The 27643-nt window shown below is 41.4% G+C and overlaps 1 protein-coding gene and 1 long non-coding RNA gene across 2 annotated transcripts in view; one reads left to right on the top strand and one right to left on the bottom strand.

The window, feature by feature from the left end:
- The window catches only part of PGR (progesterone receptor), a 132670-nt gene extending 106959 nt beyond the window's left edge, over positions 1 to 25711 (bottom strand). Inside the window, exons 1-2 of the mRNA XM_073582940.1 lie at positions 24702 to 25711; positions 15237 to 15385 (exon numbers count right to left, since the gene is read on the bottom strand). Of these exons, the coding sequence (XP_073439041.1) occupies positions 15237 to 15385; positions 24702 to 25711 (1159 nt within the window). The remainder of the gene's footprint in view (positions 1 to 15236; positions 15386 to 24701) is intronic.
- A 618-nt stretch (positions 25712 to 26329) lies between these two features.
- Positions 26330 to 27643, top strand: part of LOC141096387 (uncharacterized) — a 72388-nt gene continuing 71074 nt past the window's right edge. Inside the window, exon 1 of the long non-coding RNA XR_012233681.1 lies at positions 26330 to 26434. This is a non-coding gene — a long non-coding RNA (uncharacterized lncRNA). The remainder of the gene's footprint in view (positions 26435 to 27643) is intronic.

The raw sequence follows: 27643 nt of genomic DNA, 5'->3' as shown, positions 1-27643 counted from the left end.
TGTAGCATGCATGTAGTATGTATGTAGTATGTATGTAGCATGTAGTATGTATGTAGCATGCATGTAGTATGTATGTAGTATGTATGTAGTATATATGTAGTATGTATGTAGTATGTATGTAGCATGTATGTAGTATATATGTAGTATGTATGTAGCATGTAGTATGTATGTAGTATGTATGTAGTATGTATGTGGTATGTATGTAGTATATATGTAGTATGTATGTAGCATGTAGTATGTATGTAGCATGCATATAGTATATATGTAGTATGTATGTAGCATGTAGTATGTATGTAGCATGTAGTATGTATGTAGCATGCATGTAGTATGTATGTAGTATGTATGTAGTATATATGTAGTATGTATGTAGCATGTAGTATGTATGTAGCATGCATGTAGTATATATGTAGTATGTATGTAGCATGTAGTATGTATGTAGCATGCATGTAGTATGTATGTAGTATATATGTAGTATGTATGTAGTATGTATGTAGCATGCATGTAGTATATATGTAGTATGTATGTAGCATGTAGTATGTATGTAGCATGCATGTAGTATGTATGTAGTATGTATGTAGTATATATGTAGTATGTATGTAGTATGTATGTAGCATGCATGTAGTATATATGTAGTATGTATGTAGCATGTAGTATGTATGTAGTATGTATGTAGTATGTATGTGGTATGTATGTAGTATATATGTAGTATGTATGTAGCATGTAGTATGTATGTAGCATGCATGTAGTATATATGTAGTATGTATGTAGCATGTAGTATGTATGTAGCATATATGTAGTATGTATGTAGTATGTATGTAGCATGCATGTAGTATATATGTAGTATGTATGTAGCATATATGTAGTATGTATGTAGCATGTAGTATATATGTAGTATGCATGTTGCATGCATGTAGTATATATGTAGTATGTATGTTGCATGTAGTATGTATGTAATATGTATGTTGCATGTAGTATATATGTAGTATGAATGTAGCATGTATGTAGTATGTAGTATGAATGTAGCATGTATGTAGTATGCATGTTGTATGTATGTAGCATGTAATTTTTTTTTTTTTTTTTACATTCAACACATTAGCCGGATGATGGGACTACTACTGTCCCATCATTGGCTAATGTGTCAATCACTGTCATGGTAGCAGGCATCGCCCAATGGGACTTGTAGTCCCATCGGACGATGCCTGCACAGACCCCCGAAGCCTGCACAGCCCCCCGGCAGGCCGGCACAGCCCCCCGGAGCCTGCACAGCCCCCCGGCAGGCCGGCACAGCCCCCCCGGCAGGCCGGCACAGCCCACCGGAGCCTGCACAGCCCCCCTGGCAGGCCGGCACAGCCCCCCGGCAGGCCGGCACAGACCACCGGAGCCTGCACAGACCCCCTGGCAGGCCGGCACAGCCCCCCGAAAGGCCCGTACAGACCCCAGAGAGGCTGTACAAGGGAAAAACAGGATTTTTCTTATTCCGATACCGGAAGTCCCATAGACTTGAATGGGACTTCCGGTATCGGAATCGGCGATACCGATACTTTTTTTTAAGATCGGCCGATCCATTCCGATCCGATACTTTGAAGTATCGGACGGTATCGCTCAACTCTAACTACAACCCTCAATCGATGTTGTCTTCTAGCCTCGTCTTCTAGAGTAAGAAGTCGTTAAAAACTATTGACAGGATCACTGTAATTCCAGAAGTTATTTTATACATAGTACTATGCAAAAGTTTTAGGCAGGCATGGAAAAAATGATGCCTGGTAAGAAGGATTTCAAAAATAGAAGTGTAGTTTTATTTTTATTAACTAACAAAATACAAAGTAAGTGAACAAAACAGAAATCTAAATCAGATCAGTATTTGGCATGACCATTCTTTACATTCAAAACAGCATCAGTTCTTCTTGGTACTTGTCACGTGCACACAGTTTTTGAAAGAACTCGGCAGGAAAGTTGTTCCAAACATTTTGAAGAACTAACCGCAGATCATCTGTGGATGTCGTTTGTGCAAATCCTTATATCTCTTAATGTAATCCCAGGCGGACTGGATGATGTTGAGCTCAGGACTTTGTGGGGGCCGGATCATCATTTCCAGGTTTACTTGTTCCTCTTCTCTTCAAATGTATAGATGGGGTTGTTGTACTGTCACGGAATAAATCTGGAGCGAATTGGTTGCTTATCTGATGGTATCAGCCCTGCGAAATTGTTGCACCAATTCGGCTTTGAATGATTACCAAGTCTGCTACATCATGTTGCCAACCATGCTACATAGTTTTATCAACTCTGCTACATTGTGGTATGTATTTCCTCTACAACCCGCCCATCCATCTTGCTAGCCTCATTTATACCTAGTGGGATTTCAAGAATCCATCTCAGGTAAGAAAAAACAGGCATGTTCCTTGCTATCTGTTCTTTGTGTGTTTGTATCTGTCAATAACTATTGTAAAAATTTAGAGTGGAATGGAATTAAAGGCTCCCACACACTTTAGAATAGCATTGGCCAAAGATTAATTTGGCGGGACTGGCTGATTATTTTATATTTATAGTAGCTGCCTGACTTTGCCTCTGGATGAATGATGTGAAGAGAAAGCATCAACAGGTTGAATGGATTTCTACATGCTCCATTCATTGTTCTCTTGGGTGTTATATTGCTGCCAGAGGTGTTTGCCAACAGTTAATTTTCATATTGTAAGAAAGAAAGGCAGTCTAGGGTTAACTATTAGCACTACAGGCCCCTATTATGTGCATCTGGCTATCTAGGACTAGAACCAGGCTATGTGTTTACTAGTCAGTCAGCTGACTGTTAGCGTGGGTGGTCTGGAGCAGGAACCCCGGGAGTGGACCCTCTGGACCGTGGCACCGAGGGGCCCCGGGCGAGCTGCCAGGTGGAACCGACGCCTATACAGGGATCGTTAGGAGCAGGCCCAGGGGTTCGAGTACCATGGTAGCCGATACCGAGAGGGGCGGCTCAGGATGAACCGGAGTATGACTGTGAGATTGGAGTAAAGAATGACAGAACAAGACTGGAACCAGGAGACCGGAAAGAAGTGAGACAGAAGACTGGAACAAGAAGGAATGACAGGATTTGGAACACTGGAGACATGACTGGAGCAGGACGGCAGGAACGCTGGAGACAGGACTGGAGCAGGACGGCGGGAACGCTGAAGGCAGGACTGGAGTAGGACGGCAGGAACACTGGAGACAGGACTGGAGCAGGACGGCAGGAACACTGGAGACAGGACTGTGGACAAGAGCAAGGAACACGGGTAGCAGGACTGAGAGGCTGCTGCAGAGAGCAGCCGAGAACGGAACTGCAGGAGCAGAGAGCACACGATGAAGCGAGGCCAGAGTGCTAGGAAACACAACGATCATGCGCCTCCCTCAGGGGGAAGCGGCCTGATATGGCCCCGTCTGGTCAGCCATTGGTCCAAAGGTGCTTCCGGGTCAGGGCACAGCCGGAGCATAAGAAGCAGGAAGAGCGGCCGCGGCCTATGGCGCATGCGCATAGCATGCAGGGAGGGCATCGGTCGTGAGCCCGTCTCAGATGACCGCCGCGTCCGTCGGGTAAAGAGAGGCTGCGGCGTGGGAGCGGAGGCCGACTGCGGTGTGGGAGCGGAGGCCGGGTGAGTATGGCGGAGCGGTGTAACACTGGGGAAGCTGAGCAGGATGGATTTGTATTGGAGCTGGAGAGGGAAAAGCCAGAATCTCTGTGGAAAGAGCTTGCACCAAACTGTAAGTATCATTTGTTACTATGGATGATAGCTGTTTTGTGTGACTAAACTGGGTCTAGTCTTGTCTGAGTAGCCAGGGTCTGTATTGTTTAGTTAGTGCCTGGATAAGGCTAGGGGTTTATAGTTATTGTTTTCATGCTGTACAACCAATGGAAATAAACATTATACAGGTTTTTTCTAGAAAACCTCTTAGGCTTCATGTTCAAAGCAGCTACCCGAGAGCATGAAAGCCTAAAATACCCCTGTTTATAAAATGTGCATAATAATTTCAGCATGCATACATGTACTGGGGAGTAGAAAGACATGGCTAAACACGTTTAACAGCTATCTAGGGTGTATAGCCTCTTTAGGACTTACTACTACCCTCAATATTTCAAATAGCAGGGGAAAAAAAAAAAGGGAAAATGTCAGCTCACCCAGTCTTCAGTATGTATCCATACCTTCCAAAGCGCAAGGAGTTGCCTGCATCACGGCATTGTCAGAGCATAAATGTGAGAAAAAGGATCTCCAGCACTGAATGAATGTTGAGATATAAACATTTATTGAAAAAAGTTTTTTTCTTTTTTAAAAGTACAAGATATACTAAAAATACATGAGTGAAAAATAGATGGACAAAATAGCAAGTGGTATCTCAGGTGGTACAGCCAACGCATTTCGACCTCACCAGGTCTTATTCATGGCGCCATGAATAATGAATAAGACCTGGTGAGGCCAAAACGCGTTGGCTATACAACCTGAGATACCACTTGCTATTTTGTCCATCTATTTTTCACTCATGTATTTCTAGTACATCTTGTACTTTTAAAAAAGAAAAAAACTTTTTTGAATAAATGTTTATATTTCAACATTCATTCAGCGCTGGAGATCCTTTTGCTCACTACCCTCAATATGTAACTAATCCCACACAATACCATGCAGATGCCTGCTGTGATGCACGGACAGAATTTGCTTGTAACACCAGTGACTTCAGCATGATCCAATCATTGCTATTAAAGGAAATAAATTGTCTTTAAATTATGTTATTGCTGATTTGGACATGTGCCAGTTCCCATCAGCCGCCTGTGACCAGATCAGTGGGTAATGATGGGTTGTGATAACAGCCAGGGGCCTTTAACATGCGCCAAGAACTGCCATCAGCCTCCATCTTAGTCCTCCTGTGATCCTCAAAAACAGGCTGAGCATCATAGGAGAAAATCATTTTCTAAATACTCCACAAAGGGGACTAAAAATGAATTTTTTTTTAAATATATAAAAAAGTATATACAGTCAAATCACTGCCTTTCATCCTGTTAATAATAAAGAAATAAATATAAACATATCTACAGGGTGGGCCATTTATATAGATACACCTAAATATAATGGGAATGGTTGGTGATATCAACTTCCTGTTTGTGGCATATTAGTATATGGGAGGGGGAAACTTTTCAAGATGGGTGGTGACCATTGTAAGGGGGTGGCATTGCTATGGACCATAGAGACAAGTTGCCATTTTAAGAGACAGCACCCCCTTGGATCGAGCAGTGGGACATTCTGCGCTTCCCTGCTGTAAAGACTGTTTGGTTTTCATCTGCCAGCTCTAGAGAGGGGAGGGGCTGCTTTTCTGTGTGTGAGGAGAGACCCGAGAATTCTGCAGGAAGGAGATGTGCCTGTCTAGAGATGTGAGAAAAAAAACATTTAGCCTGAGACTGTGACTTTGTAAACTATTCTGGGGATTAAAAGGTGGCTTTCCTGTGTGCCGTGAGAAGCCACAAAGAAAAGACAAGAAAGGAATCCAGAGGAGGGAATCCACTGTTTCTAGGAGCATCACTGGACCTGCACACAAGGAAGATGTGCGCACCATCTTGCAAAGCTTCAGGGGCCCCGGGAATGGACTGAGATACCAACGTTACTGTGAGTGTTAACCTCTTCTGTGCACATGCTAGGGATTAGGATAGGCTGCAATAGATAGAGCATGTCAGCTGTGTGGCCAGTGTAGCAAAGGCCAGATAGGCTACAGTTAGTGCAGCATCATACATTACTTTGTGTTGTCTTGCCTGTTGGATAAATACACTGAGCTGTGACAGTTGGTGCTCCGTGCTGTTTGACGGCCCAGTTAAAAATATTATCCTTGTTAATTGTCTGTTTCCATAGCATACTCCTGTTTCTGCATTTTGCTATACGCTGCATTCATTGCCTGTAAATAAATAAACCCTTTGTTGCTTGCACCTCATCTTGTCTACTGTAGTCTCCCTGCATTGTGGTGGTCCCCCGGCCATCACTTCACCATTGTGATCATTTTGAAGTCGGCCATTTTGGATCCAACTTTATTTTTTTCAATGGGAAGAGGGTCATGTAACACATCAAACTTATTGAGAATTTCACAAGAAAAACAATGGTGTGCTTGGTTTTAACGTAACTTTTTATTTCGCGAGTTATTTACAAGTTTATGACCACTTATAAAATGTGTTCAAAGTGCTTCCCATTGTGTTGGATTGTCAATGCAACCCTCTTCTCCCACTCTTGACACACTGATAGCAACACTGCAGAAGAAATGCTAGTCTAAAGGGGTCAGGTTGCTTGAAACCACTAAAGAGAGATGGGATACACAAGCAAGGGGAACACTTAGCTTGAATAGACTCAGAGAGAAACACAGATGTCCTCCAAACACCAAGAAGAAGATAGCCGACTGCTATAGCTCCAAGTCTCAACAGGGAAATGGAAATGGAGATATCACTGGCAATTCCCAGCAGCAAGCTGGGAGTTATAAACATCCCGGTCTAGGTGTGTCAACTAGAGCCAGGGGAAGGTTGCCACAGGGTCCTAGAGACAGAAGGACCAGGAAGCAGTCTGCAAGGCAAACTGTTGAGACCTTCTGCAGTCAGATGCAGAGCGACAGTCTGCAGCCTCTGACACACCCGTGACAATAAAGACTTAAATGGAACATTTGTAATAAAGAATCCTTATTATTATCTTATTAACTCCATATTGGACACATTTCAAAAAAACGTTTGAAGATTTTCTCACTTTGAAACAACAGATCCGTAGTCAACCGACAATGTGCAACCTCACGAAAAAAAAAACAAGCATTGCTAGCTCTCAGGTCTAAGGCCAATCTCCATATTAGGAGAGCAGACAAGTGAGGGGCAGTGGTTGCCCTTAATACGGGACTCTATGAAAAATTGAATATGGCATCGTTGGCCAATAGTGACATTTACTGTAAAGTAAGTCATAATTCCAGTACTGTTTTAGCTTTAGGACGGAGCCTTAGACAAGAAACTCTCTGGAGATCTATTAGTACAATTTCCTATTATTCCGATTTTTCATTCACAACCCAAAATTCATAAAAGTCAATTTCCTCCCCAATTAAGACCAATAGTGGAAGGCATTGTCAGTTTAAGTGACAAACGTAGTTCCTGGGTAGATCTACATTAGCAACCTTTAGTCTCCATTTTACTGGGACATATTAGAATTACCAAACAGGTAATTTCATCACTCGATCGAACATTGTGACCTGATACCTGTGTATAGATGTCATCCTATATCATCACATTATATCCTTCAAAACGACATAATTTACCCTTACAAACACTTTCAAATCATTTTTGAAAAATACAGTACTTATTGCCGACAAATACAAGAATATATGGTCATGTCAGTGTAATTCCTATTAAGATATACGGTAATTATTTTTCTTTCAATAGACAATTTTTTCTCCAGAATCAAGGTGCTCCTATGGGGGGGCGAGTTTCTCTCTATCTATTGCTAATATTTATATGTTCAGATGGGAATAACTTTCTTGTTTCCGAAGTCCATTCCTCCTCCTACCATATCAGGTGGCATGGTCATTATATTTATGACCTTTTCCTGATATGGGGGTGGACCTAGAGAACTGGCATCAGAATTTTTAGAATACATTAATGACAATAACAGGAACTTAAAATTTACAATTCTTATTTAGGATAAAACTATAAATTTTTGGGATATAACATTGACCCAAAGTTTTTCAGAAGGAGTGATTATTTCTCCCTGTGGAAAAGATAATGCCACTAATTCCACTCTGGAAACCACATTGTATCACTCCAAACATGTTATTAAAAACATTCCGATAGGAGAACTATTTAGATAAAAAAGAAACTCATGAATCCTGCTACCAACAAGTAGTAGAACAGTTTAAAAAACGACTGGGACAACGAAAATATCCCAAATAGATGCTTGCTTACAAGAGCCAATAATATAGTTCACAATAAAAAATTAGGATTCAATGTTATTATAATCTAAGATAAATGAGAACAAACCAGAAGAGAATTATTATCACATCACTTTTATTACAACTTTCAGTCCTCAGTTTGGAGCTGTTAGCAATTTTATTCAAAAACGCTTCCCGATATTGTATCAAGATAAGAAATTAGAACAGATCTTTTCTCGATCTGTGAGATTCATAGCAAAAAGAGCACCAACTGTGGGAGATATTCTCTCCCCTAGTCTTCATTAGGTCAGTATAAGAAGGCACATTTGAAATGCTGTGAATAAAGTGCTGTACAAATGCTTAGCAGCATCTAACCATTTTGCCGAGGTGCATAGTGGCAATGTATCTTCCTTTCAAGTAACCGGGATAGATCGAGTTAAACAACCGATTAGAGAAGGAGTGTTATGAATGAGTCACCGTAGGAGGCAAAAACAGAAATACTAGCTAAGTCCAGAAAACCAGAGAAGTTGGCAGCTATCGGATTGCAGACCCCTGAACCTAACAACAACAACTAGCAGTAGCCGTGGGGGGTTCCTACGGTGCCCTAGACCCCTCGATCACAGCCGGAGAACTACATAGCCTAAAGACAGAAAGGGAAATCTAAACTGCCCCAGAGCAGACCCCAAAGCAATAGGCAACCCCCAACATATAATGACGGTGAAGCAAGATGAAAAAACACTCACACAGATAGAAAGATAGGCTGAGCAAACGATGGGGCCTGAGCTAACTACAAAGGACAGGATAGAAAAGCTGCTGTCTGTAATCCGCCAAAACCCTATCAAAACAAGAGCCAACAGCTGATAGGGAAAAAAGCCCTGAAGACGCTAGGCTTCAAAAAGACTATATCAGTACTCAGGTATTTTCTGAAGACAGAGCAAAAAGGAATTCAGCACACCCCAGCAGGGAATGGCAGAAATCCAGAAAAACAAGGAAAAACAAAAAAAAAACACAAATGCAAAAAACAGAGCAGAAAACTTAGCTTTTGAGGAGCAGGAATCAGACTGGTCTCCTAGAATCCCTCAGAGAGATCACCAGCAAGGCAGAAGGGCGTCGGCTGCCTTATATCCAGTCAGCAATTCCCGTCGCCCAGTCATCATCATCCTGCCCAGCTGCTTGGTAATCAGCCTCACTACCTTCCTTCACCAGAAGAGGGAGTTCATCAGACCTCAATGTTGAAGGGGAAAATGAACTCACAACAAAGGAGACTCCAAACTACAGCTACTAAATTGTAAGACTTGGTGGATCTACATATTACAAACAAGATCCCATTAGGCATTAATATTCAACAGGATTTAATATACCTGTTCTGTCTCCGACATTTAGTTCATAATCTTTGATTATCTGCTTGTTAATGTTTACAGTGTTTCTGGCTCCCTCTAGTGACCAGAGTCATAACCACAGTGTTATTGTGTTGTTTTACTTTCACTTTGCTTGTATTTCCCTCCATTGCAGTGCATTCTGGTAAGTTGCAATGCATCCTGGTAGCCTTTGCAAAGGTTTATGGTTAGTTCAGCCTCCATTTCCCTCCAGTTCTCCATTTTCCTTCTGCCTGCATTCAGGAAGCATCTCATTTCTCTTCTCCCCTTGTGATAGCATCGCTGGTATGTATTTATGCTTCCTGCATCTAATTCCTGTCTCATATTAGCCTGGTTAATTAGTCCTTCCCTTGGTTAGCTATTAGTGCAGATGTTGATTTATAATGTATTATGTATATACGAATTCCTGATGTACCCTGTATTGACTGAGTGTATATATATGTTTTACTTGTAGTTTCACCGCGTCAATATACCATCACATTCAATAAAGCACAGCTTCAACTACAGTCTCCTTATTGGACCCCGGTATAGTGGTTTAACTGCTTTTATAGCTACATGAATTGTGCTTCATTTAGTGAGGACAGAACAATACCGTTATGAACAAAACTTAGAGCTCTGTATTACATCAATTGATATTGCAATTAGTTATATATAAACACTTTTACAAACAGTCAGTCCTATCAGTCTCATTGCTGGTTCTGTCAGTGATTGGTTTCTTCTAGTCAGGTGTTTTCACAGGATAAGACTTAACAGGCCGTCCTGTTGTACTTTAATTTTTTTGGATGTGAAGTTGTGACTAATTTTCATATATATCTTTAGTATAATAAAGTTATGGCTTCTAACAGAAGAATCTGATGTTGGACAATCACTTTTGCTTCTGCTGATCTCTTGCTGCATTACAAGTATCCTTGCAGTGGATTTTCTCATGGGTGAGCTGACTATTCGTACCTTTTTCTGATGTAGATAGTTTTTACCCTAATTTTATTTCCACCGCTCATCTTGGTATCCTGGGTAAAACAACATAACACATGTGGAGCAAAAAATAACACCAACAATAAAAGACAAATATATTCTTTATTAATCCATATGAATATTAAATGCCAACAATATAGGCCACTGGAGGGAAAAAGGGACAAAAAGAGTACTGCAGGTATATACGGGAGTACACAGAAAACAGCAGAGACCAAAAAATATTAAATACACTAATCACTCATATATAGAGAATGATAGGTAGGTATATAGCAATACATATGTATATCAAAATAGGGCAAGTAAATAAGGTGCACATACAGAAGATATACAAATTAGTAAGCCAAATGTGGTAATAAAAATGAAAGTACCGCTTACCCATGGTCACCGGTCTGTCTGTGCGTCTCCCTGCAGACCCCCTGATGCACGTTTCGCGTTAGGTGCTTTCTCAAAAGGAGTATCCTGAAGTTTTTTCCTTTTTTCAAATTCACTTTAGTTTCCGGAGATATAGGTCTTTTTATTTCTGTCAATTTTTTATTGCCTTTACAAAGGGGCATTGATCAAAGGCTCCTCTGGGGCGTGTCTTTGGGTTGCTTTGCATTATTACCCTTTGAGCCATGCCACTTTAGTAAAGTCCATAAAAATAGCACTAAATAAAAAGGTCGTTATCTCAGGATGGTGAATTTTAAAAAGAGAAAGGAACAGTGGGAATCAAAAAAGAGCAAAAACTGGTCATTTTAGACTTCGTGACAGGTAATCTTTAAAGAGTGACCATTGTTTTATTTTTTTATCTCAAATCAATAGTACACATACAAATAGGCAGTTTTGTAAAATGTCTCAAAGAAACCTGCTAGTTTTTCCTCTTAGATTGACCTTTCACTCTTTACTTAGAAAAAAAAACCCACGCAATGATGCATTGATCTCTCACACGCCTGTGCAGAACCCTCCTGGCTGCCGTCACACCTAGAAGTCTGAAGATTCTAACACAAGCGGCGGAAGATTAGAAGATTCGGCAAGGACCCGATGGGTGATAGTGACTTTGCGGAGGAGCTGGAGATGTCATCGGTGAAGTGAGATAAGGATTTTTTAATTTTTTTCAAGGAACGTTATGTTTCTGATAAATTGCCACCAGAAACCGTCATTTCACAGAATCCACGCGGAAGCAAAGTACAAAAAAATCTGCGTTTTGGCAAAATGTGGATTTTTGTAAAATTTGAGTCAAAAAGAAAAGATTCAATGTCAAAAAGATATCTAACGTTAAGAGAAAAGGTTTAGAATTAGATCAAACATCAGATGCATAATTTCATCATAGTGTAAGGAGGCCAGAGGGTAAAGGGCTCCCCCCAAAAAACACTGAAGTGACAAAGAAGCTTCTTTAAAAGAACTTGAAATTTATTCATAAAGTCTTCCAATATATAGGTGTAACAAAACAAATAACTTCGGGAACTTTGCAGGCCCAGCTTTTCCTTAGTGACACTCAGTATGCCGACTTGTAATCATTACTCTTCCTTGCACAGTTTCCACACCCAATTACCAGTGAGGTCTGCTCCATTCACGTCACGATCTTACGGTGGTCTCACTCTACAAAACAAGGTCTACTTCTTCCATGCCTCCTGTCAGTCCTGATAGGTCAACCACCCACTTTTACTCGTTATTTGCAGTCCCTTCCTGACTTTTGCTCCTCAGGTGCCGGCCTTGTTTTTTTTCACAGGAGTTCTGGAAGTGACAGCCCTTATCTCTCCATCATTAAGTTTCTCTGGGATTACATGAAGATACATAAGCATTTGCGCAAGCGACATCAACAGAAGACTTGTGGTTGGTTCTCCAAAATGTTTGAAACAACCTCCCTGCAGAGTTCCTTCAAAAACTAAGAAACTATTTACAAGTAGAAGATTACCTAGAAGAAGACCAGTAGTGTAACTAGGTTATGATAGACCACAAAAAGAGGACTTAGAAATCCTACAAAAATTATTCAAAAAACACCAGAAAAAAGGCAGAGATGCTTACCTGACCAGACCTCCAAACAGAACAAAAAATAGTCTGTATGTGGCACTGTTCACATACAGGTAATGCAGAGCATCTGGCTTACAGCCTATTAGTGACGCCCATACTTTTAGATCAGACGGGCTGCCCAGTGCTAACTACTATTTTTTGTGCACTAATATACCAAACAACCACCCCCTCCATATGTTGGTAGGTTGAGAGTGGTTGTATCATCGGTATTGTTGCACCAGTGTTGCCGCCATCTTTAATTGGGTCCACTGTACCCTGATAATGCATTTGTTTGGAGGCCTGGGCAGGTAAGCATCTCTTCCTTTTTCCTAGTGTTTTTTGAAAATTTTTTGGAGGATTTCAAAGTCCTCTTTTTGTGGTTTTGCTGTTTAGTGATAGGACTTGCAAGTGTGAGGACACTTGACGTTAGTTGCGAGCTTCCATATTTTGACCATAATATCAACTAATACCTCACATATATTTATATATGTTTTTTGCACTTTATTTGTCATTCAGGGTGCAGTTGGGCACAGATGGCTCGGTAAACTGTGGTGTCTATTCACATGGGATGCATTTTGGTTAGCACTGGATAGCCCACCTGATCTAATAGTATGGGCGTCACTAATAGGCTGTAAGCCAGATGCTCTGCATTACCTCTATGTGAACAGCACCACATACAGATTATTTTTTGTGCACTAATAAACCAAACAACCTCCCCCTCCATGGATTGGTAGGTTGAGTGTGGTTGTCTCATTGGTATTGTTGCACCTGTGTTGCCGTCATCTTTAATTGGGTCTACTGCACACTGATTTGTTTGTTCATTTGTTTGGAGGCCTGGGCAGGTATGCCTTTTTTTCTTTTGTTTTTTATAGATTATGATAGACCCCAGGACAAAATTTAGACCTGCCCTCCCACCTACTTGTTTGTCAGATAATACTTGGTCACCTCAAATATTGATGTGATTTAGATTTCGCTTTTGTTCATTCACTTTGCATTTGGAAATAGAATATGAGGGAAACATCTTTTACACTCCCTTACAATCATTCAAGCCAGGTGAGTCCTGAGAAAAGAATGAGCAACATATTTTCCTTTAATTTGTTGATTTAAAACATCAATTCCTCTCCATTAGAGATGGGCAGAAACCTGGATGTCCGGGTCCAGAGGGTTTAGCCGAACAGTTACAAAAAGTTCGGGTACCAGAACAGCACCCTAACCCAAACTCGGATCCCATTCCAGTGTTTGCAACGTTGCCATGTTCATGACAGCGCGGCAAACACTACTTCTGATCAGCGGTGAAATCATCCCCAATGGTCAGAGAGCCACGGTTCCCACGCTGTGAAAAGACAGCTTGAGCACTCAGCTGTGATTGGAGGTATAAAGTTTAGCTCCGGTCACTGGTGTCAGCTGATGTTACTACAGCTCCCATCATCTGACATCTGCCGCCGCTAATAACAGCCAGAGCAGCAGCGGCGGATGGGAGCATTCATTAGCTGGCTACAGAGCTGTAAATAAATAATTAAAAAAAAAATGGTGTGGGTTCCACTGTGTTTTTGCTAGCTAACCATTCAAGCAAAACTCACAGGTGGGGGCTGCAACCCTCAGCTGTCAGCTTCTGCAAGGCTAGTTATCAACGCTGTTTTTTATAAAATTATTTATAATGGAGAGTCTCTATTTGAAGCCAATAGAGGCCAATTATAGATCACCCCTCTTACTACCCATGTATTGTATGTGAGAGCAATAATGGACATTTCTCCTTTTCTGGATTTACCCTCTCGTTTGCCAATGTTGTAAACTTCATGAAGAGGTCCCACCACCGCTCAAGTTCTTCCATTTCAATGCAGTTCATTGGTGTCTTCAGTTGGCCAGTGCTCCCGAGAATAATAGTTGCTGGACCTGAGGAGCCCACTATTGTGTTAAAGCCTGGGCTTATGGAAGATCTAGTAATATTTTGGGAGACCAAACTGACCATGCCGCTACTTCACCTACAGAAGCAGTTACTTACCTTCCTGCACAGAAGACAATGAAGGAAAGAAAACCCAAAAGCTTGAGTCACAGATTGTTGCAAAGAAACATCTCAAATTTATGAACCATGGAAAATATATTTCTATACACATGTGAACGTAGCCTCGACCAACTATGTCCGAGACCATGACCAAACTGACCGCAATCACAGTGAACTTTTCTTTTACTAAAACTTTTTTTCTACCATATCTTCTTCCAGAGGAATGTGCTTACCATTACAATCATCCTTGAAAATCACAGAGAGTCCGCCTTTCGAAGAACTCAAGGTGCAGATTACAAATAACATATTTGGTGATCTGTGTCATAACTAAATTACGCTTAAAAAAAAAATGGCCAAGGTCATGAATTTTAGCAAATGACACGGGGTTCGCACACTCACTCTTCATTAAAGAAGTTGTCAGGTTGGTAAAACCCATTTCTATATGGTTAACACAAAGTCAAGGCAACTAATTACTGATTCCTATGAGGTTTCAAGCATAGTTAAATGGGCTGTCCATTACTGACCATGCTAGAAGTGTCCCATAAAAATGAGTCACCAGAACCGGAAAAAAGGTAGTCGGTGGAAGTGACAGATGTTTGAACTATCCTAAGTAGAGTTGAGCGATTTTGGACGGATCGGGTTTCATGAAACAAAATTTGTTTCAGATGAAACTGGTCCGACTAGGGCAAAAAATAGTCGGAGTTTCTTCCGAAACCTGACCCCAATGCAAGTCAATGGGAAATAAAAGTCGGCATTGAGTGGATGACATTCATCCACTCCATACCGACTTTTATTCCCCATTGACTTGCATTGGGGTCGGGTTTCGAACGAAACTCTGACCTTTTTTGCCCTAGTCGGACCAGTTTCATCTGAAACAAATTTTGCTTCATGAAACCCGATCCGACCAAAGTCGCTCAACTCTAATCCTAAGGATAAGATGTCAATACTTTTAGTCAAGAAAACCCATTTAAAATCTAAAAATTACGTAATAGAATTCTTACCTTCTATGGCTCTCTTAAAGAATACCTTACAACTTCCACAGGTGAGGACCCCATAATGACATCCAGATGCCTCATCTCCACAAATCAAACAGATCTTCTGTGGTAATGAGTCAAAGCCATATTGTGACGTTTGATCGGGATCTTCGGACCTTTGGATATAAAAATAGGCATAAAAGTGTGAGTAAGGAATATAATATGGATCATCAGTACCATGCATAGAAAGTTAGTTCTACTAAGCCTCATTGGTACTGTACGTATCGATGTATAATCTAACTTCTGAAGCCTTCGTCCTCTGGAGGCTGACAAGTTTTTAAAAAGATATTAAGACATTTTGCATTTAAGTTTAATGACAATGATTTATTAAAAGGGTTTCTATAAAGTTTTCTGCACTTTAGGCTTCTCCATAGGCCTCTGGTTGGGCTTCGTAGGAGATAGTGATTTTTGCTAAATACCGCAATAATGATTGCAGGTTCAAGACTCCGAGGAAAACTAAAAAAGTAAGTGAAAAGTAATTATAAAAAGGTTTTAAAAACTGTTAAAAAATGAAAAAAATCAAATAAGCAGCCTTATCCCAATCCCAAGATAAAAATATTTAGCATTGTAAGTAAAAGGCCAATTTTAGAAAATGTAAAATTAATTAACCCATATAATAAATGGTGTAAAGAATAATCAAAACAATGTTTTAGCACTGCACCTCCTTCTAAAAATGCAATAAAAAGGGGTCAAAATGTCATGCTGTACTGGTCAAATGTTGGCACATGTGTTCATACAATGGTTTTCTTGTCCTATTGGAAAGCGCCCATTGTAGATTCAGAATGAAGGCAGTAAAACCGTGAAGGAACTCATATGGAAGCAAGAAGTAAAGAAACACACGTTAAACAAACTAGAATATGCGTAAAACCTTAGATTCCTCAAAGTACCACCCTTTTACTCTGATGATTACATGCACACACTTGACATTTTTTTTCAAGCAGCTTTATCAGGTAGTCACCTGGAATGGCTTTTAATGAACAGTTATCAAGAGTACATTTGTGGATTTCATTTGTAGCCTTCAGAAAGTGTTTGCGACCACCAGGTGTGTTTTGCAGAGGCAGTGTTGGTACGCAGCTCCATACAGTGCTGAGCCCTATTCCAAAACTGTTCTAAGCAAGAATTTGGCAAGGACCACTCAACTCACTAAAGATAAATGAAAGTCAAACACGACTTTAATACTTGAAGGTCAGTCAATCGGGAAAATTGCTTGCACCTTAAGTATCCTCAAGTTCAGTCATGAAAACCATCAATCATCATAACAAAAATTGGCTCTCATAATTATCACGACAGAACAGGAAGAAGAAAAATTTACTATGCTGCAGAGGATAAGTCCATCAGAACCACCAGCCTCAGAAAATCTAAATTGACAGCACCTCATAAATGATGCACAGACATCAGGTAGTAGACACATCTCAACATAACTGTCCAGAGGAGACTGTTATGAATGAGTCACCGAGAAGGAAAAGCAAAAACAAGCTCAGCCCCAGAAAACCAGAGAGGTTGGTAACTAAGTGGATTGTAGACCCCTGATCCTATCCACACAACTAGCAGTAGCCGTGGAGCGTACCTACAATGATCCTAGATGCCTCGTCACTGCCGGAGAACTAAATAAGCCTAAAGCAAGAAAAGGGGAAATCTAAACTGCCCCAGAGCAGACCCCAAAGCAATAGACAGCCCCCAAACATGTATTGTCGGTGAGACAAGATGAAAACACAAACAGATAGAAAAATAGGCTGAGCAAACGATGGGGCCCACACTAACTAGAAAGGACAGGAAAGGAAAGATGCTGTCTGCAATCACGCACAAAACCCTGCCAAAAAATGTCCAACACTTTCTGATAACAAAAACCCTGAAGTCAAGACTTCAATTCCTTATATCAGCACTCTGGTATATTCTGAAGACAGAGCAAAAAAAGAGACCAATCTGATCAGGGACAAAAAAGCAAACTGGCATAAACAGAGACATAAGAATGAAAATTCAGCACAGCCCCAGCAGGGGCTGGCTGACCACGAAATCTGAGTAAACCAGACCAAATCTCATGTGAAAAAATATCAGAGCACACTTAGCTTGAGAAGGCAGGAACAGAACTGGAAACCAGAACCTCAGGGCAGGAAAAAATCACCAGCACAAAATAAGCGAGTCTGCTGTCTTAAATCCAGTCAGAGACTCCTGATGTCCACTCACAGTCCTCCTCCTCAGGTGGCAGGTCTCTGACATTTAGATCAGCTTCATTACCTGCTGTCACCACCAGAGGGAGCCCGGATGGAGAACTCACGACTCCTCTGTCAACACATCCAGCTCCACCACCCTCACCAGAAGCCAGAGGTAAACCAGAAAATGAGTTCACAACAGGAGACCGCAGGAAGAAGGCCTTCATGGTCAAATTTGGGCCAAACAACAGAAGGACTGAACATTAGATTGCGTCATCTGGACATAGGATGTAACAGATTGGCATCAACTGTTTCGCATATCTCCACATTTGCGTTAGCCCTAGAGGAAGAATGAAGACATACAAAACATCTGTTGCCAATCTGTTACTTTGCATCAGTGGGTCGTGTTGTGTAAGAGAAGCTTTTCATCAGTGGTGAGTGTTGCAGAATTTTTCAGTTGTGGTGGATTTATAAAATCCTTGTTAACTTGATGTATAGCAGTGCCTGTGTTTCTTGTTTCTTAATTGGGTGTTTCTAAATAGGAAGGAACTAAAAAATAAAAATATGTGTCCTACTGTATCCTCACCCATCCCTGTAGACTGTGAGCCCTCGCGGGCAGGGTCCCCTCTCCTTATGTACTTGTGTGTCCCTTGTCTTACACGTTTACTATACTTGTCTATATTTCCCCTTTTCACATGTAAAGCGCCATGGAATAAATGGCGCTATATAAATGCATAATAATAAAATAATAATAATTAGATTGTCGTGGTTCTGTGTTCGAACCTTTGAGCCTGTGCTTTGTGGTTGGCTTCTCTGTTCGCCGAGCCACAGCACATACACCTTTTCTACGGGTGTTTAGTTTCTGTTATTCTTGCTTTATTCTCTTTAGGAAAACAAGTGTTTTCATTTACTCATTTGTCTGCTCTATCACCTTTCAGGTACGACTTTGTATACTTTCCACCTGCTGGTATTTCCTCCTGGTGATAGTCTCATTTGGTTGTCCAGCCATAGTTTAAGCCAGTTAGTGAAAGACTAGCTAGGTTTTATCTATTGGCTGTTTAAGTTCTTTATCCTGCATTTAGCTTCTGTTTCTTTTTTAGAAATTGGCGACATACTTTCTAACAGAACTTACTTAATCCTTTATTTTGCATTTTGTGTTTTGTTTTACTGTCTCTGGTATCTTAACTTTTGTCAGCACACTTTGGCAATTTGCACTCTGCTCTGTCCTGTAGTTCTTTAGGAGGAAGGTGAAGCACTTGACCGCCTTTCAGATGGCATAGGTCAGAGTTACCATTGTCAAGTCTGTGGTTAGGGCTCACACAGGAACCACTAGGGACTATGTGGTCAGGATTTCTAGTCTGTACAGGAACTGGTAGGGACAGTTGCACTTTTAGTGTGTTACCTATTTTCCCGAGTGAGTTGCTATACTATCATAACATAGATCAGTGGAAATTTGAACTGTGGTTTGATGATTTTTGGTAGCAACTATCATGTTTGTAAGATGCAGAAAAGGTAAGTTGATAGTTTTATATGTGTTGTGCCCACTGGGAAGCATGGGGGGAGGGGAGGTGTGATGATGATGTGTGTATGGGGTGGCATTGCTGGTGAAACTGTAGATGATTTAATCTACCTGAGCAATCTGCAAACACATGTGTTAGGCGTCGGGTTTCTGTAGCTGCACAGCAGAGATCCCGAGCCTTGCCTTCAGCAGTCTCCCATTCCTCTGCAGCCGCAGAAATTCCTGCTCAGCAGGGTCGTCGCTCCAGGTGTCTTGCCCAGGCTGATGCTAGGCGTCTGGTTGCTTCTTCTGGCTCTGCTATAACTCCATTCCTGAGTCATCAGCAAGTAGACACTTCTGGGACTAAGTCCTATCTTTTGGGTACTGAGCATGCCTGTGGGACGACCTCCCATTCGACGTCGGAGGTCACATGCGCAGGTCCCGCTCCTGTTCGGATTGGTCCACCACTGGGAAGGTCCCGGAAGGACGCCACTATAAAAGAATCTAGTATAGACTCTTATGCTTATTTGTATGTATCAGGATGGATTCATGTATCTGGTGACTTACTCATTAAGACTCCCCTCCCCTTGATACGCATGTTGGTTAGGGATCCAGAGAGAGAGTCAGCGTCAATGGGTGGCTATGCTCAAGCCACTGTGCTCCCAGTACTCTACGCACACCAGCGTCTGACTGTGCCTCCCTGCTACGGGCACAGTCGTACTGCATCAGGTAGCTGTGACCACCGTCCGATGCCGTGCGCACCTCTAGCGCTTTCCTCCCCATCCTGGGTGGTTAGTGGCGTTTGCTGAAGCGACACTGTGTGCACCTGGTGCGATTATATATATATATATTGTTACCTTTTGCTGGCACCGCAGCCGTGGCGCCGAGCACTGATGGTCTAGAGGAGCTCTAGTCTAGTGTCTCTAGGACAGGGCTCTGTGACCCCTAATTAGCGCTCACTCAGCCGAGCTCTGTGAGTTCAACAGGCTCCGGCGTTTGTTTCTGCGGCTCTGTGGAGCAACAGAGTTCGTTTCTATTCACACTGGGTGAAGTTAACCCACGTGTGAGCAAGCGTTTAGCCACCATCTAGTTCCGCCATTACTCAGCAGCAGATTCCATCTCTGCACGGTGGACCCCAGGCTGCGAACGCACCTCATATCTCCTTTCATATTATTTGGTGGGTTCCACAGGCCCTAACAACATGCCCTCCCATCTTGTTTGTTCTTAGAGGACCATCATTTGTGTAGCAACACGACAATGGCCAAAAACATTTCCAGGTTATGTAATGGCTATGTGACCAAGAAGGCAAGGGATAGAGGCTGCTCCAGAGGACATGGCCTCCATAACAATCTGACCTCAACCCAACTGAGAGTGTTTACTGAGTGAAGGAAATGCAACCAACAAGTATTCAGCACCTCTTTGAATAAGACTGTTGGAAGCCATTCTAGGTAATGACTTGATGAAGCTGTTTGAGAGATTGTCATGCGCAAAATGAGGGTATTTTGAGTCTAAGGTTTAATTAACGCGAACAAAACATTTTTTTTTTACAAAGTTCTGATTTTTCTTCTATGGCTATACAAGTTTGCAATATCATGTTCTCACATAATTTTTAGCATACAATAAAAGCTGTAAATAACAGACCTATTTACATGGGATAATTTGGTGATTGCCAAAACGTGGCTTATTCATGGTGTCACCTGATTCTAAGTTGTGTGCCCCGCATATGAAAGAATTATCTGATAAAATCATATTGCTTTTAGTATTATAAGTAGTGTGGAAGTAGTATGGGTAAATGATACTATAAAGATCTGTAAGCACTAAAAAGTGAACGAGGAAGATCACTGTGTAACTGCAGAATTTCACCCTGTGCCATTATCCTGGATCCTTGTGTTCTGCATAGTGAATGTTATCACAGGCGAGAAGTCAAGAACAATACTATGAATCACATTACATCAAGTGGCAGAGTGACCCCGTGTTAATTTCCTCCAGGATAATAAGTAAAATATGCAAGGACCTCAGCAACCGATACAGTTGTGCTCAAAAGTTTACATACCCCGGCAGAGTTTTTGCTTTCTTGACCTTTTTTCAGAGAATATGAATGATAACAGCAAAAAATTTTCTCCACTCATGGTTAGTGGTTGGGTGAAGCCATTTATTATTTACTGTGTTTTCTCTTTTTAAATCATAATGACAACCCAAAACATCCAAATGACCCCGATCAAAAGTTCACATACCCTGGCGATTTTGAACTGATAACATGCACAGAAGTTGACACAAATGGGTTTGCTTGTAACCAGTGTGTGTGCATAAAAGCTGAGTGACTCTTGCATCTTTCATCCAGCCACTGATGTATCTGGATTGTGAGTCATGGGGAAAGCAAAAGAATGGTCAACGGATCTACGGGAAAAGGTAATTGAACTGTATAAAACAGGAAAGTGATACAAAAAGATATCCAAGGAATGCCAGTCAACAGCGTTCAAACTATGATTTACAAATGGAAAATCAGAGGCTCTGCAAAAACAAAACCACGGTCAGGTCGACCAACAAAAACAAAAGCAAAATAGCACAGAGACAAGCCTTTAAACTTCTGGAACAAGGTAATTTGGAGTGAAGAGACCAAAATGTAACTTTTTGGCCACAACCATAAATGTTACATTTGGCTAGAGGACATCAAGGACTATGATGAAAGGAACACCATTCTTACGGTACTTTAAATCACGGAGGTGGATCGCTGATGTTTTGGGGATGTGTGAGATACAAAGGCACAGGAAACTTGGTCACAGTTGTAGGAAAGATGAATGCAAATACTGGAGGCAAATTTGCAATCATCAGCCTGGAAGCTGCATATGGGACATACTTGGTTGTTCCAACATGACAACAATCCAAAATACAAAGCCAAGTCGACCTGTCTTTGGCTATTGCAGAACAAAGTGAAGGTTCTGGAGTGGCCATCTCAGTCTCCTGATCTCAATATCTTTGAGCCAATCTGGGGAGATCTAAAGCATGCAGTTCATGCTAGACAGCCCGGGAATTTACAGGAACTGGAGGCTTTCATTCACTCAATGCCGACTTTTATTCCCCATTGACTTGCATTGGGATCGGGTTTCGGATGAAACTCCGACTTTTTTTGCCCTAGACGGACCAGTTTCATCTGAAACAAATTTTGTTTCATGAAACCCGATCCGACCAAAGTCACTCAACTCTATATACCGCCCTGATAAAATACAATACAAAGCAATCAATAAGTGGTATGTTCCCGCAAAATGCTGATTATACAAGCTAGTACATACCCTCACACAGCTCTATCAACAAAAAAAGAAAAAGGCGGAGTCTTAAAAATAGCAACACAAACCAATTTTATAAAACTCAAGATTAAAAAAATAAAAATAAATAAATAGTACAAACAATAAAAGATAAAAAGAAATATCGTAAAAATATCAGTTTTCTATCACGATAATGGCACTGGCCTAGAAATTCACGATGTCAGTTCCTTTTCACTGTACATTTAATGGCGTAAAAATGAAACTGAAAAAGCAATGGTGGAATTGTGCGATTCTATCCCAATTTCTCCCCTTTTATAATATTTTGCTTGTTTTCCAGAAAGTTATATAGTTAAGGTGAAGGTGCCACACAAAACTACAACTAATCCTGCATATATGTGTATGGTGATGGAAAAATAACACAAACGTTTTGACTCTTAAGAAGAGGAAGGAAGAAAAAAATAGTGAACAGAAGAAAGGAGTTAAAATGCTAAGGCTTTTGGAATGTGAGAATGAAACAAACAAAAAAATTGCTAGGTCCTTAAAGGGAATCTGTCAGTAGGATCCACCATCCTAAGCCGTCTACATGGAATGTAGGTCATAGGAAGCTGAATAAAATGATACCTTGATATCAGCGATCCGGCGTTTTATTCCAGAGAAATTCATGTAAATGAGCTGTTAAGATCTGTGGGCCGGACACACATCTCCCTGAGAACCCGCCTCCAGAGATTATTGTAAAGGAAAGGAGGTGTTACCAGTGTGAGACATGTAATGACTGACAGTCTGCTCTTCTGTTCTACATGTCTCACACTGATAATGCCCCTTTTAAAAAAAAAAAAATAGTTTCTCGAGGCAGGTTATCTGAGAGATCTATGTCCGGCCCATAGATCTTAACAATTTTAAGAAAAACATGGATTTCTCTGGAATAACACATCGCATCACAGATATCAAGGTCTCTTTTTATTCAGCTTCCTCTGTCCTACATGTCAATATAGACGGCTTAGAAGGGTTGATCCTACTGACAGATTCCCTTTAAGGTCCAGGTTATGTGCTATCGTAAGTTATTAAATAAGATGTCTAACATATGACCCCAAGGATTTTTTTTTCATTTTTCATCACCATAAAAATATCAATATTTGGATTTTTCTTACAAATATTTAAAGGGAACCACTCATGTTCCTGGCTTAGAAGTGATATGCAAATGTAACTGGAAGTGCACAGGGGGCGTCAGTTTATGAGTTTATGGACTTCCCCTTACAAGTATATTGACGCCCCCCCCCCGTTCATTTCCACCCCGAGTCTCTTCCAGATTTTTAATGACTGACACATGGGAACCCTATCATTTTTATTTATTAGTGGGGGACGAGCACCTACACCGCCACACCATAACTACCATATGTAAAAACCTAATGACAGCTTCTCTTAAATTTCCATTTTGCCTCAACCTCCTCAGTAGCAGTGGCAGAGACTCAGCGCTGGACCCGGGGATGGTGAGTAAAGCTCAGTATGTTTTTTGTTTTTTTAACAAACTGCTCCTGGGTTGAGGGGTTTGATGAAAATGTAAAGCCCCTTTAAGCTGATAGCAACAAAATATGATCAACTGTTGAGGCAGCTTTTGAAATCTATAGGTGTTCATTAAAGGGATATTCTATGGTCATAAAAGACATGTCTTTGAGATTCTCAGTTTATGCTATATGTGTCAGTGTGCTGCAACGTCACAGTTGTGATGATTGTTGCAGCCTGTTAGGGGGTTTTCTAACGTGTCGTGATAAGTTATAACATTTATGTTGGAAAACTGGAGTCCTTAACCAAATTTGTGGTAAGGGTACACACATTTACATCACTTATCCGACAGATAGGTAATACATTTTAAAGGGTTTTTTGGGTTATAGCGTTCTGCTCTTTGGTGACAAGCACTGGGTTAAATTAATAAAACCAGATGTTACTCATCCTTCCCCAGTCCAGCACTGACTCTGTAACCCTGCTCTAGTCTCTGCTTACTGGCAGCTACACCGGTGACATCAACGCAAGTCACCGCTGCAGCCAATCACTGAGATCAGTGACTCTGCCGACGTAGATTACACGAGCCACTGAGCTGAGTGATTGGCTGCAGCGGTGATGTGTGCTGTAGTCATGATGCCACAGCTGAAACCAATAAAAAGAGCGCTACCCCAGGAGAGGGTGAGTGACATTTGATTTTATTATTTTAACCAGGCGATGGTCATCAGAGGCTAAAATAGATGAGATAAGCCTTTAATTCACATAAAATGCCAATAAATCAAAAAAAAGAGCCTGTCTGCACCGTAAAGGAGAGTTTATCATTCCAATATTTTCTCATTTCCCAAAAAAGTAAGATAACCCACCCCCAAAAAATATATAAAAAAGTGACTTATTTTATCAAATGTATGATATGACCTAAAAGGACATAAACATAATATTATAACAGATGATGTTATTTCTAATAATCTAGGTCAATATTTGGGGACACAATGAACGAAATTAAAAATGATCAGTTATTAGTTACCTGATGTACTGGACGTATGGTAGATCAATTTGGGGTAGGAAGGTCTCTCTCACCCTTGCTGCCTGGATGCCATGCTGTTGTAGACCATTAAGACTTGAAGGCTGGTAGACGCCTTGAGTTGGGTTAGAAGAAGGTACAACATGGATTTTGTTTTCGGCTGGTTTACCCCTGTTGGGTCTATAGGCTTGATACATGGTTGCAGACTCAGATTTGCAAAGGATAAAGTCCAAAGACGGGTCAGCTTCTGGGGTGCCAGGACCAGAGGAGCCTAATTTATAATTCTGCAGCAGAGGACTTTCTTCTGTGGGATGAAATAACAAGCCCTCATTTCCTTCCTGCTTGACCTGGGCATCCTCAGGGTGTGAACTGGAGATCTGTGATGTGTATGAAGACAACTCCTGTGATGGGATTGATGGTGAAAACCTTTGCTCATGACCTTCTGCTTTCACCAACTCTGTTTCCTGAGTAGATGAGTATAATACATTCATATCCAAGTTTGGCATAGTTATGAGATGTACTTCAGGTGCCAGGGTTGGAGGTTTACTGGGATCAACTCCGAGGGCACCACTTTTAACAGATTTCCGGCTCCCAGTAAAGTCCTCCAGGCTGGCTTTCTCTTGAGTTACCTTCTTTCCAGATATTGTGGCTTCTGTCCAAACTTTGATATCTACCATGCCACCTTTGGACTCAGCAAGAGTCTTAACATCTTCTATACCATGTATCTCAGGAATAATACTACAGTCAGACCACAAGTGGTGGTGGTGGCTTGATGTAGAAGAGTCCAGGATACAGTCCAGGACATTATCCAGTTCTTTGTTATCAGGAGATGGTCCTCCTCTCTTCTCATAGGAGTCTTCTGGTTTCTCATATAGAAGACTATCCAATGACATGTCTTCGGTGACTTCCTGCAAAAAGTCAATCTGGCTTCTGGACCCTCTGATCAAATATCTGATGTCCTCCTTCCCTGGAACCTGAGCTATCTCAGGACTATGCTTACTTATATCCTCCATGTTAGTAAATAATCTATCATAAAGTCTGAGAATTCCACTTTTCAGGTAGCTCCTACTGGGAGAACACCAGGAGATAGTCCTCCAGTGCCCCTCTCTAGGAGATAGTCCTCCAGGTGCCACTCTCTCTGGGTATACTTGCCTCCTTCCTCTGAAGCTCTCCAGATAGAAGTTGTATTGCCTGTTGCTTGCGCAGGACTTTCTCCTCCTCTGTCTACTGCTTGTATTTGCTCTTCTTTCCTTCCTGTGCCTGTTATGTAGATGGGTTCTACAAAAGTTTCTTGGATTGCTCTGTCTGCATCCTTTGTGCTGCAGACTTTTACAGCTGGCACTGATTTCTTCTCTTTGTGCAGAAGACTGGGGCTAAGCTTGCACTTCTCCAAACTGCCTTGCTTTCTGTGAGCAGAAGATTAGGATTGCAAAGCACCGATCTCTTCTCACAGGGCAGGAGACTGGCACCAAGTTTCCACCGTGGAGCAGAACTCCAGGGTTTGATCCAGATTGGAGGAGAGGTCACTCTCTGGATGTCTCTCTCTGCTGTGTGTCTCTTCCAAAGTCTCTGCGCACTGCTTGGATCTTGAGTTTGCTTTTCATTTAGTTTTTTTTTCCTAATTTTGGTCAGGGTTTAATGACTTGAGAAGCACTGGCAGTGGTCCCTCTTCATAACTCCATTGACCTCCTGATATTACCCTTCTCTCTCCTGGCTCCTCCTGGTGATGACTCTGAGTAAGTAATTTCTTCACATCATCACTGTTCCATTTATATGTATTAAAGGGACCCTACACCTATATAGTCTGAATGCTGTCTAAGAATTTCTGATATTAGTCATTTCATGTTGAAAGGAGTAGGCAGAGTGGGCAGCTGTCTAGGGCGCCATCAAGGTGGGGGGATTTATGGTCTTTAAATGTTTTTGTACAACTAATTGGAGCACAAGGAAGGAGGGCAAAGCTGTACATCACTACTTGGTATTGGAGGAGAAGGGGGAAACATGGGGCAATTCTGTACATCACTACTTGGTATTGGAGAAGAAGGGGGAAACATGGGGCAATTCTGTACATCACTACTTGGTATTGGAGAAGAAGGGGGAAACATGGGGCAATTCTGTACATCACTACTTGGTATTGGAGAAGAAGGGGGAAACATGGGGCAATTCTGTACATCACTACTTGGTATTGGAGGAGAAGGGGGAAATATGGGGCAATTCTGTACATCACTACTCGTTACTGGTGGAGAAGGGGAAACATGGGGCGATGTTGTACATCACTGCTTCGTATTATTGGAGAAGGAGGAAACATGGGGCAATTCTGTACATCACTACTTGTTACTGGGGGAAAATGGGGAAACATGGGGCAATTCTGTCCATCAGTACTTGGCATTATTGGAGGAGGAGGAAACATGGGGCAATTTTGAACATCACTACATAGTATTGATGGAGAACGGGGAAAAATGGGGCAGTTCTGTACATCACTACTTGGTATTGGAGTAGAAGGGAGAAACATGAGGCAATTCTGTACATCACTACTTGGTGCTAGTGGAGAAGGGGAAACATGGGGCAATTCTGTACATCACTACATGGTATTGGAGGAGAAAGGGGAAGAATGGGGAAATTCTGTACATCACTACTTGGTGTTTGTGGAGAAGGGGAAACATGGGGCAATTTTATACATCACTACTTGGTATTGCTGGACAAGAGGCAAGACATGGGGTAATTCATTAAGTGAGTGACTGTCCATCTGACATATGTCCATTGAGTCCAAACTATATCATGCTTTATTAAAAGGGTAGACAGTGTTGTGCATGCTGAAACTCAAGCTTTGGGCAACAATTCTCACCCCCTAGTGGGTGGCTGCAGTACAAATAGACATTATTGGATGAATTGACCATGTAATATACTGTATATGTACATGGGGTTAGCCAAGGCTAGAGTGATATGGG

This window comes from Dendrobates tinctorius, unplaced genomic scaffold (assembly GCF_039654945.1).
Source record: "Dendrobates tinctorius isolate UK_male_01 unplaced genomic scaffold, ASM3965494v1 ptg000075l, whole genome shotgun sequence".
In the NCBI taxonomy this organism is placed as follows: Eukaryota; Metazoa; Chordata; class Amphibia; order Anura; family Dendrobatidae; genus Dendrobates; species Dendrobates tinctorius.
Note: the sequence above shows the minus strand (reverse complement) of the source record. Positions and strands in the feature narration are given on the sequence as shown.